This window comes from Schistocerca nitens, chromosome 9 (genome assembly GCF_023898315.1).
Source record: "Schistocerca nitens isolate TAMUIC-IGC-003100 chromosome 9, iqSchNite1.1, whole genome shotgun sequence".
NCBI lineage: Eukaryota > Metazoa > Arthropoda > Insecta > Orthoptera > Acrididae > Schistocerca > Schistocerca nitens.
The window spans coordinates 61,754,054-61,769,925 of NC_064622.1; the positions used below are offsets into that span (position 1 = coordinate 61,754,054).

General features: G+C 40.7%; 1 protein-coding gene across 1 annotated transcript in view; it reads right to left on the minus strand.

Annotated features, from left to right (window-relative positions):
• LOC126203473 (phenoloxidase 2-like) overlaps positions 1-15,872 on the minus strand; it is an 81,786-nt gene that overhangs the window by 49,675 nt on the left and 16,239 nt on the right. Inside the window, exon 4 of the mRNA XM_049937791.1 lies at positions 10,563-10,765. Coding sequence (XP_049793748.1) covers positions 10,563-10,765 — 203 coding nt within the window. The remainder of the gene's footprint in view (positions 1-10,562; positions 10,766-15,872) is intronic.

Consider the following 15,872-nt stretch of genomic DNA (forward strand, 5'->3'; position numbering starts at 1 on the left):
CATCATTACTCTCAAAGACTGTGTTACAGCCAAAGAATATGTGAACAATAGGTGATCAGGTGCACCCCATGATTCAGATGTTGTTCGCCAACAATGATGCCATATTTCACGACGATAATGCACCCATTCACACAGCCAGGGCAATACAGTTGTGGTATGAGGAACATGCAACTGAAATGCAATTTCTTCCCTGGCCAGCACAGTCCTTGGACTTGAACATTATCGAACCCTTGTGGGCGGTATTGGTGTGCAGACTCCGGAGCAGATTTCCGCCTACCTTGTCACTACAGGAGTTAGAAGAGGCTCTGATCAATGAGCACCAGAGACATTGATGAGATGCTGTACAACACCGGATTTGCACCTGGTGGCCAAAAATGGAACTAATTTTTTTCCAGTTTAAATCAGTTCTGCATTAACCCATTAAAATACACTGCCATACAGTAGTTACAGACCACACTGGACCTCTGTAAATAACTGCACTTTAATTGTAACAACCTGGTATATAAGTCAAGCAGTGACGAATGGTGAATCATTCTAATAATCATAAGGGCCACAAATGGGATAATCCAATAACATACATGAATTCCACAAAAGGTAGATATCTAGAGTCCACTGCCTGAATTCCACAAAAGGTGGATTGCTATGGTCCACTGCCTGGGAACAAACACCTCAGAAATGGTGAAGCTGGTTGGCTGTTTGTGTGGTACTGTCATGAGTATCTACAGAAGGTGGTTTTGAAGCATGATGAAAACACAAGTAGGCAACAAGATGTTGGATGTCCATGTGTCATCAAAGAATGTGGAGGGCGAGGGCTTGCCTGCTCTGTAAAGCAGGATAAACTGTGATCGGCAGCAGATCTGATGATAGAGTACAATTCTGATGCAGGCAGAGGTGTTTCAAAGCATATTATTCAGTGTACATTATCAAGCATGGAGCTCCACAGCAGAGGACCCCTGAGGGATCCCACGTCATTTACAACTGCAGTGAGCACTGAGCCATTGACACTGGACTGCGTATCAATGGCAACATTTTGTCTGATAAAATGGATCACATTTCTTATTACATCAGATTGATGTTCATGTTCAGATACGCTGCCACTCAGTTAAATAGCTGTTCAATCCATGCACCACACCACAGATGTAGGTGAGTAGTGGCAATACTGTGCTGTGGAGGGAAATTTGCCTGGAATTATATGAGACATGTGGTAGTAATTGATGGCACCATAACAGGTGTGGACTAAGTGAACATTATTTTGCATCACCTGTGTCCCTTCACACTCAATGCCCTTCTGAAAGGTGATGGCATCTTCCAACCGTCAATGTCACAAGACCTGAGTGGTTTTAGAAGCATTATAGTCAACTCATGTTGGTGTCTTGGCTGCCAAATTTTTGTGATACGAACCCCATGGGACACACCTCGGATGCTATCACCAGGGTGTATATGAGGTCGAGGAAAAAAAAGTCCTGGATTTTTCCCGCATTTCCTGATTAAAAATACACTTTCTCCCACATGAAAATACACTTTTTCCGTGTTAAGTGACAATATACTTTTCCTTGGAGCAGTAAAACTTATCAATACTTTCAATGGTTATGGTTTTAACACCGGCGTAGAATTCCCCGACACTTGGTGCCTGATGTGCAGCAACATCTACACTGCATATTTTCGTGTTATGAAAGCATAAATTCGAATTCCACCATATACTGCATGTTACTTTCCCAAGCACTGAAATCAAGATTGTAAGCCAGTCATAGCTCACTCATGTCACGTGATCTCGCCATCTGATGACAGCGGATATTCAGAGCACAGGACATGTGACGTAGTCAATCAACAGCAACAACACTGTTAAGTAGCGTGAACACACAAACAGCAAAAGGTAATGGTTTAAATTAATACACGTAGTGTTGCTACAAGGAAAGAAAAGCTTGTTCTCGAAGATTAATAAGCTGCAAGAGAAGCTAAGCTTTCATGTATAATGTTGATCTTCTTTGCGCGTGTTACACTTTGAGATATGTCACACAAATGTGCCAGTAAAATTTTTAACGATGACATAAATGTCTGATCATGCCTAGAAATTATTCTAAATGTTCGTCCTGAAAGAGTTTATTTTCAAATGAGAGTCAAACGCTCTGTGATTTAAGAAATTCATCGTTCATTCTCGCACGCCGTTCATCTTGCGTAAAACGAAATTTATTTTGAAAGTAACCCTTTTCAAACAAACATTCGTAATATTTTCCTGTGACCTGTTAGAAATACATTATGTGATCAAAAGTATCTGGACACCTGGCTGAAAATTACTTACAAGTTCATGACGCCCTCCATCAGTAATGCTGGAATTCAATATGATGTTGGCCCACCTTTAGCCCTGATGACAGCTTCCACTCTTACGGGCACACATTCAATCAGGTGCCTGAAGGTTTTTTGGGGAATGGCAGCCCATCCTTCATGGAGTGCTGCACTGAGGAGACATATTGATGTTGGTCAGTGAGGCTTGGCATGAAGTCAGCATTCGAAAATATCCCAAAGGTGTTCTATAGGATTCAGCTCAGGCCAGTCCATTACAAGGATGTTATTGTCATGTAACCACTCTGCCACAGGCTGTGCATTATGGACAGGTGCTCAGTTGTGTTGAAAGATGCAATTGCCATTCCTGAATTGCTCTTCAACAGTGAGAATCATCAATGTAGGTTTGTGCTGTGATAGTGCCACGCAAAACAACAAGGGGTGCAAGCCCTCTCCATGAAAAACATGACCAAACCATAACACCACCGCCTCTGAATTTTACTGGTGGCACTACACACACTGACAGATGACATTCCCTGGCATTCGTCATACCCACACCCTGCCAAACTGTCATAGTACTCGTACTTGCACTGGATCCTGATGCAGTTTGGAATTCCTGTGTTATGGTCTGGATAGAAATCTGCCTATTACACATTACGACCCTCTTCAACTGTTGGCAGTCTCTGTCAGTCAACAGACGAGGTCGGCCTGTATGCTTTTGTGCTGTACGTGTTCCTTCATGTTTCCACTTCATTATCACATCGGAAACGTGGACCTAGGGATGTCTGGAAGTGTGCAAATCTCACATACAGATGTACAACCCAAGTGACACCCAATCACCTGACCATGTTCGAAGACTGTGAGTTCTGTGGTGCACCCAATTCTGCTCTCTCACGATGTCTAATGACTACAGAGGTCACTGATATGGAGTACCTGGCAATAGGTGGCAGCACAATGCACCTAATTTGAAAAATGTATGTTTTTGGTGGTGTCCGGATACTTTTGATCACATGGTGTAGGTTTGTTTCAGCAGTTGCCAGAGAGCACCAGATAACAGGCATCACAGCACTTGCACAGGTACAATGATGCAGGAAGCCCATATGTTCATGTGTGTAAAACATTAAAAGATCTTACATTATGTCATAAAAGAAGTAAGACATTAGAGGATACTCCAAGAACATTGGAATTTTGTGAACCATACTAAAATGCATAATTCGGTTTGAAGTGCACATTCACATGTCCAGATTCAGGTGTAAATTTTCTTGGAGTACCAGTACTGTATTATCTTATGTTTGGTTCTTAATTATGGCATAATGCCATACATGCTATAAGATGAAAACATAGTACACTTGAAAGGCAGCAAACAGTTGAAACTAGCCAATAGTGTGGAATTAGACATTTCGTTTCAAATAAATTGACTGCCTCAGCAGAAAAGATCAATAAAAGCCAAATTTCTTTAGCAAACTGACAAAAATAACTTCATTGTTCTGCAAGGCGATTAATGCATGACTGTCAGAAAGGTGGGAATAAAATAAAATCTGAAACTAATAACATATTTTAGCCTTCTGTAATTATGTGAATATATTTTAATTCGCTTGATAGCTCCCTGCCACAGAAATCAGTTTTGTTTTCATTTGATGTCAGAGCTATACATGAGGATGAAACAGCAAAAGTCATTAAATGTAAACACGGGTCACATGGAGACTACCCACATCCCCACTACAACGCAGACTGCTCTGTGCATCAGCCTCAGATCTATGATATTTCTGAACTGGTGCAATACTAGGTAATGGTGCTCCCTCTCCCCTGAGCATTTGAGGTAGGATGCCAAAAATTAAAAAAAAAAAAAATAAATAAACTTTTCAAAAATATGTTCATTTTGTAGCACACATTTTATTTTTCTAATACAAAAAATATATGTGTTCAAGAAATGTAAGACACGTTATTTGGTCTTAAGTGTGCCAAAGTGCAGTGCCATGCCTCTTCACACAGCATTCTTGTATCACACGTCACTGTGGAACTCAAACGTGTAATATTTTGTAATGGGTGCCATCAAACTATATTCAGGACACTGGAAGTTAAAATGTCTTGTGGTGCTTGTCCTGCTTCTACTCGGCTGGCTTGGCATCCAGCCCCTCTTAAAAAAAACTCGGAATTAATACTGGATGGGATTATTTGCAAACTGGAAGAACAAGAACCCTTCAGAAAATTTGCACTCTTTACTGCCTATTAGCCAATAATTTGCTTTTTTGTGTGACATAATATTAAATATAGGATACATAAAACCAGTAAAGACCAGAGACAAGCAAGACAGTATACATTTCTTCAATCCTTAGGTCCCAGCTTATTATTCTCTATAATCTTGCTACAGCTTTACATGGCATGCTTTCCTTTCTGGGAAAGAATCTATTACCTCATCAAAGATCATCAAATGTTTTGCTACATGAAAAAACGAAACTTCGTTGTCTAATACTGAAAAAGCTGTTAATACAAACAGTACCCAAGACTGGTGTGGTTTCCTGATCTGATTACGTCTATTTTGTCACTGTCTGCTAGATAAAACGAAATAGGCCTTTCTAATATTGCAGCAATTGTAACACACACCAAATAAGCACAAATGCTCATTTTTATCTACCACATTTACATAAGTAACACAACGGAATATAATTTACGAAGTACCAATATCAAATGCCTAATATTTCTATATAAATTTGGAATCATCATATTCTTCCACGATTTGTGTGATGTCCCCATTTCTTCTCCTTCCTCTTTCTAAGACACAATCTTGTCATCACTAATTCTGTACTATTCTTGTCAGTGTCAAAACTTATTGTTCGCTTAACTTCACTAACCCGGCCACAATCACCAGTTTAGTTACCCTGTGTTTATTCTCTGGGTAGGCTTCATTATGTGTCCATACAATGTGTTTTCTGCGCTGCTCCCAGAATAGAACTATAGCGGCTGCTAGCCAGGGACTGTACAACTGGGCCTTACGTGTCGCAGTCTGGCCAAAAATTTTCTGTCAAAATCTCATTTTCTTGGATACACCAAGAAGATAATACATAATCTTTGTTACCTGTTATTCCTGTTAGTTGTTTATTTCCACTCTGGTAGTCTGAATCTATGGATTTTGCTAATTATAACAACGCTGACCATTTGCAAACCCAATCAACCACATATACAGCAATTGGCATTCACCCATTCGGTTTTATTCCGCTCAGCTCGTATAGCCTTGTCCCCTTTTATCTACAGGAAAATTTATTTCTAGATGTGACGGGGATTCCCCTGGCAAAGACATCATGCACAACATGCATGCATTCAAAAATCAACTTATGATTCATTCAGAAGTCAACTTAGAATTTGTTCAAAAACCAACAGGGATACAGTTCAAAATCATATGAATAAGCGATACTTCAACGTGCACTAGATGCTAGGCACTTTGTGAAACCAGGTCTTTTTCCTCAAGAATATGAATTTGGCATCCCCCCATACCCCCCGAAACTGCCGCCCGGTGCAGATATCCTGGTTAGCCTCTGCCCCCTAGACCCAGGCCTGCTGTGCATGCATGAATCTGGCAGCTTAGGCGCACCAGTAAAATTTTTCCGAGTGGCATCTGGCTGCTTGCTGCTATTGCTTATACAGCTAACTGCTACACTTCTGTAGCCAGAAGCAGGAGAAGATACTATTCATACGTGACTGAACTGCGCATACACATGAGCTCGCTCGCAACTGCTCAAACATATCTAATGCAACCAGTTTCGACATCACACTTATTGGAGGTAATTTGTTATGAAGCACTGCATAGTATTCCTAAAGCCTTTGACACATTCTGCTGTTGGCAGATGTTTGTATGAGGACTGTGTCTTGTTGTTGTATATGGCATATTTCTTTTGTAACTTAAGTTTTTTTTCGTTGTTTTTTGTTCTCTCGTTCATGTCTTATTGCAGCAGTAACGAGACACAGTAATATCCTTTGTAAGAGTATTGGTTCATACCAGTCAAAGTTACAAAAATTTAACTGAAAACTAAAACAATGAAAAATTCAAGGAATTCTAAAAAATCCCTCAGTTTTACCCAGTTTTCTCCCAGATAAAAAAATTTCTGGTTTTTTTCCGGATCTCCTGGGTAGTATACACCCTGTATCATGCACTAGCTCCATGCCCACAAACTGCTAACCCAAAATCTACAGTAATTGTGTTACGTGTGCACAGACATCTGGCTCCACATGCTTGGGGAAACCTAGCAAGTACTTGGCAAATCCATGACATGCAGAATCACTGCTGTAACGCATTCCAAAGATGGACCAACGTGCTATTAAGCAGGTGATTACAATGTTTTTGGTTTGCTAGTGTAAGTAAATTCTATCACAGTCATTACACAGCTGTACAGCCATGACCAGAGGTTCTGTTTGAAGCATGGTCACCAGTGAACTCAATTACCCAGTTGCCAAGGATATTGTACAGCACAACAAGGTTAACTTCAACAGCTGGCTCACAAATGGTGCCATCTGGATTCTACCCCTTCAACATGGAAAGATGTATCGAGAACAGAAAAAGGTTTAAAAGAGAGTGTGTTAAGGCTTTTCAACTTAATGGGATACAAAAATGTAGCATACTATTGCAGAACTAAATGTAAGAGTGGGAAAATAGCAACATCTGTGGACAGCAAGGTAGAGGACTATACTTCACTACAGATCTCAAATTGCACAGAGTTTTGCTTTGAAGTATCAGCAGTGCAAATAAAGTTCATGGGGGGAAAATGCCTTCTAAGAGGTATGATATACTGATCTCCAATCTCAAGCATCGAAAACTGTTTACCGTAAGTTGATGTGCTACTGCTAGCCATTAAAAGCTAGAAATACAAACTACTTTTAATATCTCTAAAACTGTCTGGACTTAGATAAATGAGAACAGAGAAGAGTCATGAAGAAATGCATTTTTGTAATAATAGCAGGTGACTTAAATATAGATATGCTGGAAGACGGGGGCTACACATGAAGTTTTCACGATGTTATGGGGACATAAAATCTCCGATTTCATATACAAAAATAAAAATAAAAAATACCGATGAGATGTACTGCAGCATCAACCACATTAACAGACCATGTTCTGTTGACTACATCTACAGACAGACAAAAAGTTCAGCTTGTGAATACTCTTGTTGTAGAACATTCAGACAAACAATAGAACTTTGAGATGATAAAAAATATTAGGACAACACAGGGGCTAAATTAAAAAAAAAAATTCAGTCTGGTGATTATAGTAGGGCAGAGGAAACAGGACAGTGTAGAAAAGATCTGGGAATCTTTTTTTATATAGTAAGACACCAAATAAATGTAGTCTGACCTACAGTATGCAGAGCTATTAGTGGTAAACCATCCAAGTAACAGACACACACACTCCTGGAAATGGAAAAAAGAACACATTGACACCGGTGTGTCAGACCCACCATACTTGCTCCGGACGCTGCGAGAGGGCTGTACAAGCAATTATCACACGCACGGCACAGCGGACACACCAGGAACCGCGGTGTTGGCCGTCGAATGGCGATAGCTGCGCAGCATTTGTGCACCGCCACCGTCAGTGTCAGCCAGTTTGCCGTGGCATACGGAGCTCCATCGCAGTCTTTAACACTGGTAGCATGCCGTGACAGCGTGGACGTGAACCGTATGTGCAGTTGACGGACTTTGAGCGAGGGCGTATAGTGGGCATGCGGGAGGCCGGGTGGACGTACCGCCGAATTGCTCAACACGTGGGGCGTGAGGTCTCCACAGTACATCGATGTTGTCGCCAGTGGTCGGCGGAAGGTGCACGTGCCCGTCGACCTGGGACCGGGCCGCAGCGACGCACGGATGCACGCCAAGACCGTAGAATCCTACGCAGTGCCGTAGGGGACCGCACCGCCACTTCCCAGCAAATTAGGGACACTGTTGCTCCTGGGGTATCAGCGAGGACCATTCGCAACCATCTCCATGAAGCTGGGCTACGGTCCCGCACACCGTTAGGCCGTCTTCCGCTCACGCCCCAACATCGTGCAGCCCGCCTCCAGTAGTGTCGCGACAGGCGTGAATGGAGGGACGAATGGAGACGTGTCGTCTTCAGCGATGAGAGTCGCTTCTGCCTTGGTGCCAACGATGATCGTATGCGTGTTTGGCGCCGTGCAGGTGAGCGCCACAATCAGGACTGCATACGACCGAGGCACACAGGGCCAACACCCGGCATCATGGTGTGGGGAGCGATCTCCTACACTGGCCGTACACCACTGGTGATCGTCGAGGGGACACTGAATAGTGCACGGTACATCCAAACCGTCATCGAACCCATCGTTCTACCATTCCTAGACCGGCAAGGGAACTTGCTGTTCCAACAGGACAATGCATGTCCGCATGTATCCCGTGCCACCCAACGTGCTCTAGAAGGTGTAAGTCAACTACCCTGGCCAGCAAGATCTCCGGATCTGTCCCCCATTGAGCATGTTTGGGACTGGATGAAGCGTCGTCTCACGCGGTCTGCACGTCCAGCACGAACGCTGGTCCAACTGAGGCGCCAGGTGGAAATGGCATGGCAAGCCGTTCCACAGGACTACATCCAGCATCTCTACGATCGTCTCCATGGGAGAATAGCAGCCTGCATTGCTGCGAAAGGTGGATATACACTGTACTAGTGCCGACATTGTGCATGCTCTGTTGCCTGTGTCTATGTGCCTGTGGTTCTGTCAGTGTGATCATGTGATGTATCTGACCCCAGGAATGTGTCAATAAAGTTTCCCCTTCCTGGGACAATGAATTCACGGTGTTCTTATTTCAATTTCCAGGAGTGTATCTGTGAATAGGAAAAAGTCACATGTCTTAATGCAAATATATCCACAGCACACGTGTAATAGTTGCAATCAGCACTATACAACTGTAATGGAGGAACTTCTGAAACAAAACACAGCAGCACCAAAGAGAATAGAAAACTCCAAAGGTGTGCCTGCAAGTTTATACCTTCTCCCTATAGGTGAATTAGAAGTTAAAAAAAAACTACTACACAAATGTTTATGGGGTTTTCACAGGTAACTTGAGCGTCACTTGGGACAATGTATGGGCTTCATTTCATAAAAATTGGACCATGGAAAAAGAGCTACTGTGGTTTAAAGTTTTATCTAAAACTGTTATGTCTGTCTGTTTGTCTGTCTGAAAATGATAATTTCCAAGACTAAATCAAACAATGGATAATCCACGATGGAATAGTGACAATATTATGAAAAGGATAGATTGCTGCTAACCATACAGTGGATATGCTGAGTCGGGGACAGGAACAACAAGCAGGCCGCTAAACAAGTAAGCTTTCAGTCATAAGGCCATCTTCTAAAGTAGGCAAAACACATACACACACACATTCACACAAGCACAACTCACATGCATATGACCATTGTCTCTGGCCACTGTCTCAGTCCGGGCTTGGCAGCCAGAGCCAGTGGTCATGTGTGCATGAACTGTGCTTGCGTGAATATGTGTGTGTGTGTGTGAGAGAGAGAGAGAGAGAGAGGGGGGGGGGGGGGTTATGCCTCAGGTAAATGCAGATGCTATGGTATTTTTGTAAAATATTCTTTCCATTATTGAATTCTACACCAGTCAACCTCAGTTCAAATGATTCACTCATTCATTCATTCACTGTATTCCACAACTCATTTAGAAGGAGCACTTTCAGGATTGTGGGATGATTCAAAGTATATATTAACAAAAGACATGCAAAAGACTTAATTTGTACAATAAACTATCCCTATATTGCTTAATGCTATTCTGATTATACTAGCAAAACTTAATAAAGGAACAAAGTTAATATTTCAAAATAAGTATCAAGACACCACACCATTTTTGTCTGTTTAGTTTTTGGAGAATTATGGTTTGCACACAGCTGTATTATAACTTTATTAAAAAATCAGTGTCGGTCAGAAATGGACCACTGTCAGGTACAATGTGACACCACAATCAGATGCATGACAAATCATAACTATTAACAAGCATCATGCCATAAAGCAACATGTGAATTGAAGTATATGTTTCTGACTCAAGCTTGTTGTTTAATGAAGTGACAATACAGCTGTATGGAAACCATGATTTTCCAAAAATTCAAAGGAGCTGTAAATCATGGCCTCTTCAAAGTGATGTAAACCTCAAATAAACTGAGCTTTCTTTGGCTAATAAATTTGTGGGAAATTATAACAGTAATAGATTACACTGCAAATAATTAAAATGTATTTTTTATTTCTAATGTTATGTGTTAAGCAGATGATACCAACCTTGCGGTAATCTGCTGATGCAAATAGTAGAATAGCTCACCACGTCGATTCTTATTGACAAGAGCTGGTAAGCCAGAGAATGGATAGTACAGATGCCACTGCCAGTGGAATAAATTAATCCCAATATCTTCTCGGAAATATGCAACACGGTGCTCTGGTTCAAGATCAGACGCTGTGTAGTCACGTGGAATTACAATTGGTAACTAAATGAGAACAAAAGATTGAAAAATACATCATTTTATGTCAAAGTAACTGACAATAGAAAATTTAATTTCCCTAGATGAAATTCAATTATTACTATGTTACACTCCAGGTAAGTTACTGTACATAATCTGGTTACACATTTCAGTATGATTTCTTAACCTCAAATGTTTGAAAAAAGTAATAACTAGTCTATTTAAGAGCTCCATACAAAATGAGTACATATTCTATTTTAAGCAATTAGAAGATGCAGAATAAGAAAAAAACCTCACTGAATATGATTTGTTAAAATATCCTCAACAGTTACCACACACAGAAAAAACAGGAAATTTAAAAAAAAAAAAAAAACTAACAGAATGTTATAACCACCATTAAGCAGCAATGATGGCCTGTGCTAGAATTAAATGTAAAACGAAAGAAAGCATAGTGAACAACTATTCAGTAACAGTTTATTATAATATTATATGGTAAAATATTCTTTACATAAACATGAAACTTTGATTGCAACTGTATTTGTTCAGTCACTCAGTAAGTGCTCCTCAAGAAGGCCCCAATAGATGGACCTTAATTTTGAGGTGCAGAACTGTGCAGTCTAACAGCTTAGAATCTTGGCTCTGAGCACTATGGGACTCAACTGCTGTGGTTATAAGTCCCCTAGAACTTAGAACTACTTAAACCTAACTAACCTAAGGACAGCACACAACACCCAGCCATCACGAGGCAGAGAAAATCCCTGACCCCGCCGGGAATCGAACCCGGGAACCCGGGCGTGGGAAGCGAGAACGCTACCGCACGACCACGAGATGCGGGCTAACAGCTTAGAAGATTTTAGATTGTGTAATTATAATTCTTTGAGTTGTGAATAGCAATGGAATTTGAGAGAATCAGTTAGTTTCACAGCATACTATTAGCACATCACACTTAGTTTTCTAGATCTGTGTTACACAAATTACATTTCTGTACTGAGTATTTGTTAGTTTATTCAGTTTTCTCTTGGACCAAAAGTTCAGGGGCATTACTAAGTGCACATTCATGACTGTCTTCAACTGAATATTGGAGAACCATTTTCTGATACAAGTAACTAAGACTGCCAATGTACATTTTTTTGATGTCCCTCGACTTCGAATCCTAGTATGGGACAAAATTTTCAACATAACAATTGTCAACAAGTAGATGGTGGCACAGCACCAAACTATACATGCTCTCCAAAGGTAATGACCTTCTACAAAGATGCAGGTATTCATTAGATTACTTGCAGTTTTGTATTCTGGAATAGTGTAGATAGCCTTTCAGTTTCTTACAAAAGTTGTGGTCATTAGCAAAGTAGTTCAAATACTATTTATCTTTAAACTGCTTCTCAGTCTATTAGTTACAGATATTTTCATGTATCATGGTTACGATCACAATTTGTTAAAATAACTTGCTTCTCTTTGTTGATCATAAGATATAAAGCTGAACAGTACAAAATGGTTCATGTATAGTCATCAAAGGTAGTATTTCAATGTTTATTATTTAATTTATGAGTTTTATATACTGACAATTTAGCATACAAGCTTGCAGTGCATGACTTGATCCATGGCAAAAGGTGTTGCGCTACCTGATACAGGGGCTAATTCATGTCTTGAAGTGCTCAAAACAAAGTCTAAGACATTATAATGTGGATCTTAATAATAACACAAAACTAAACCCCAATAAAGCCCATAAAATAATAATGAGATTCTAAGAATCTGCCAGATTACAATACGGAGCATAAATTAATTGCCACATTGTCATTATTGTCGCCAGTGATTTTTATCATGATGTGATATGGCTTCTTCCATTCAAGTGTTGAAGTATGATAGCAGTCTTCTTCAGGTGGGGTCTTCCTGGGCCATTCTTTGTTAGGCCATTCAAATGACTTTCTGGATGTTCTTGTCCTAGAAGTTGGGTAGACTTTCTTGTGACTTTCGCTGATATTTGTTCTTCATTCACTCTTAGTTTTAACTCTCATTTTATCTTTTTAGAAGGTGGAAAAATGATTTTTACAAGGTCACTTACTTGTATAATATACAAAGAATGGCCAATATTCAGGAATATGACAGGAACAATCATTCTAAACAAAAAATCTAGTAAACAGGAGCTCTATAATGCATCCATTGAGAGCTGTGAGCACTTCTTCATCTTTCATATTGTGAAACAAATCTCTTCTACTGCATGCTCTTTGCTTTCCATATTTTGGGAGGAGGTAGTATGGACCAAAACAAGAAAAAATTGTCTAGTAAACACAGGCTACACAATACATATGTAAGAGCTATGAGCACTTGTTCATCTTCACTACTGTGAAACACTTCTACTGAACAAGTTAAGGTACACACTTTACAGTCCATATTTACTGGACAATTTTTTCTTGTTTTTATTCATACTGCCACCTCTCAAAATATGTAACATAAAGAACTTGTAGTAGAAGAGATTTGTCTCATACTATCCAAGATGAAAGAGTGCTCATAGCTCTTAAGTATATATTATAGAGCAGATGTTTACTAGTTTTTTTCCCCCTTCAGATGATCATTCTGTCACATCCTAGAATATTGACCATTTCTCGTGGGACACACTATATAAGCAACTAGCCCTCACCCTATATTTTCTACACTTGTATCTTTCCACAGATGATTATGCTATTTGCTTTTATACTAGTTTGTTTCAGGGGGAAGTGGATTGTGTTCAAGAAATTCTAAAATTTTTATCTAATGTGTCAGTAGTGATCTGTCATGTTTTCTCAGTTTGCTTGAGTCATTATGAGCTTAAGATGTTCTGTCACATTGTTTCCATTTTATGAACACTATTTTGATGACTGCTGCTGCCATCTTCTTCAGGTGTTTTTGAATTTTGCTGTTCTCAAAACTTGCATGGTATAACTGTTTATTTATTTATTTATCCATCTGTAGACAATCAGGATTTTATGGATGTTTACTACATAAGTATATACAATAGGTACACAAATTTATAATTGTCAATATCAGAATTCATGAATATTGTAACATAAAGATACATCGTTAATCCACTTAACACAGTTGATAATTTTTTACATATAACTATATACACTGCTGGCCACCGTAAATGCAACACCCTGAAGGAAGCATCCGAATCAAGTGAAATTTACACCATGGGTTGGCAGCGATGAGATATGCAACTGATTAGAATTTCAGCGCAGACGCACATGACGCGCGCCTGTGGCGCCACCTCATACCGCCATTTAAGGCTTGGCGATTTCGACGAGTGTACGTTCGGCACGTGTGTTTACCTTGTGGTTGTTTCACAAGACGATCAGTTATGCCTCGTAGACAACAGCGAACATCTTTTGATCAAGTATCCGAGTTCGACAGAGGAAGGATAGTGGCTTACCGAGATTGTGGATTATCATACAGAGAAATCGCTAGTCGTGTTGGACGAAACCAAACAACTGTAATGCAGATATGTGACCGTTGGATGCAGGAGGGTACAACGGACCTATGTGGTCGATCGCATTCACCTCGGTGCACCACTGCACGTGCTGATAGGAAAATTGTGGGCATGGCAGTGACGGATCGCTCAGTGACATCCCGAACCATAGCACAGCACATAGCGTCTGTAACGCATCATCCAGTGTCTGAGCGTACCATTCGACGCCGTTTACAGCAGAGTGGTCTGTCCGCAAGACGTCCATTGCTTCGTCTACCATTGACGCAGAACCACAGACGTCTCCATCGCCAATGGTGTGATGACAGACGGATGTGGACGGCAGAATGGAATGACGTTGTCTTTACTGACGAGGCACGCTTCTGTCTGCAGCACCACGATGGTCAGATTCGAGTGTGGAGACACCGTGGAGAGAGGATGCTGGACAGCTGCATTATGCACCGCCACACTGGTCTTGCACCGGGTATTATGGTATGGGGCGGTATTGGATATTACTCTCGCATGCCTCTAGTACGCATTGCCGGTACTTTAAATAGCCGGCGCTACATATCCGAGGTGCTGGAGCCAGTTGTCCTTACTTACCTTCAGGGCTCGGCCACAGCCATATTTCAACAGGATAATGCGCGACCACACAGGGCACGCATTGTCCAAAGGTTCTTCGTCAATAACCAGATTGAATTGCTTCCCTGGCCGGCTCGGTCTCCGGATCTTTCGCCGATAGAAAACATGTGGTCCATGGTTGCTCAACGAGTGACCCTGATTACATCCCCAGCTGCCACACCAGATGATCTTTGGCAACGTGTGGAAGCTGCTTGGGCTGCTGTACCCCAGGAACACATCCCACGTCTCTCTGACTCAATGCCGAGACGTAAGGCAGCGGTGATCTCCAGCAATGGCGGCTACTCTGGCTACTGATTCTGGCAGGAACGACATGTCACAGACGTCTGTAAATGTAATCATTTGATACTTGGTCAACATGTTATCTACAAAATAAATCTTGTTGTGCTACCTCTTGTCTTTCTTGGTGTTGCATTTACGGTGGCCAGCAGTGTATTTACATCATTCCAAATAATCCTTAACAGTACAAAAACACTTTTCCAAGAGATATTTTTTTAGTGATTTCCTGAAGTTCTCTATTTCGATTATGTCTTTGATCCCTTACGGAAGATTGTTGTACAATTTAATTCCATTATATAACGTGATTTTGAGATTTTTATTTGTTTTTCCTATAGAGATGTAAGTGTTGTCTGTGTCTGGTTTCATGTGCATGTATGGAACTGTTTATAGGGAACTGGTCAATGTGTTTTTTTATGTATATTACTGTCTGTAAAATGTATTCACACAGACCTGTCAATATACCCAAAAATTTGAATAACTCCATGCAGTGGGATCTATTGCTACTTATCGTTATGATTCGTACAGCCCTTTTTTGCAACTTAAATATTGTCTGTCTGTTCTGCTCTGTTGATCCCTAGAAGGATATGCCATAATTAATTACAGAGCGGACCTACACAAAATATGCACTTCTAGTACATGAGCTACTACACACTGAATTTATTAACCTAAGTGCATAGCATGCTGAAGTACCACAGTGTACTCGGTCCAATTTAGTTGAGAGTCGACATGCATGCCTAAAAATTTTGTTGATGCTACACGTTCTATGTGCTCATTATT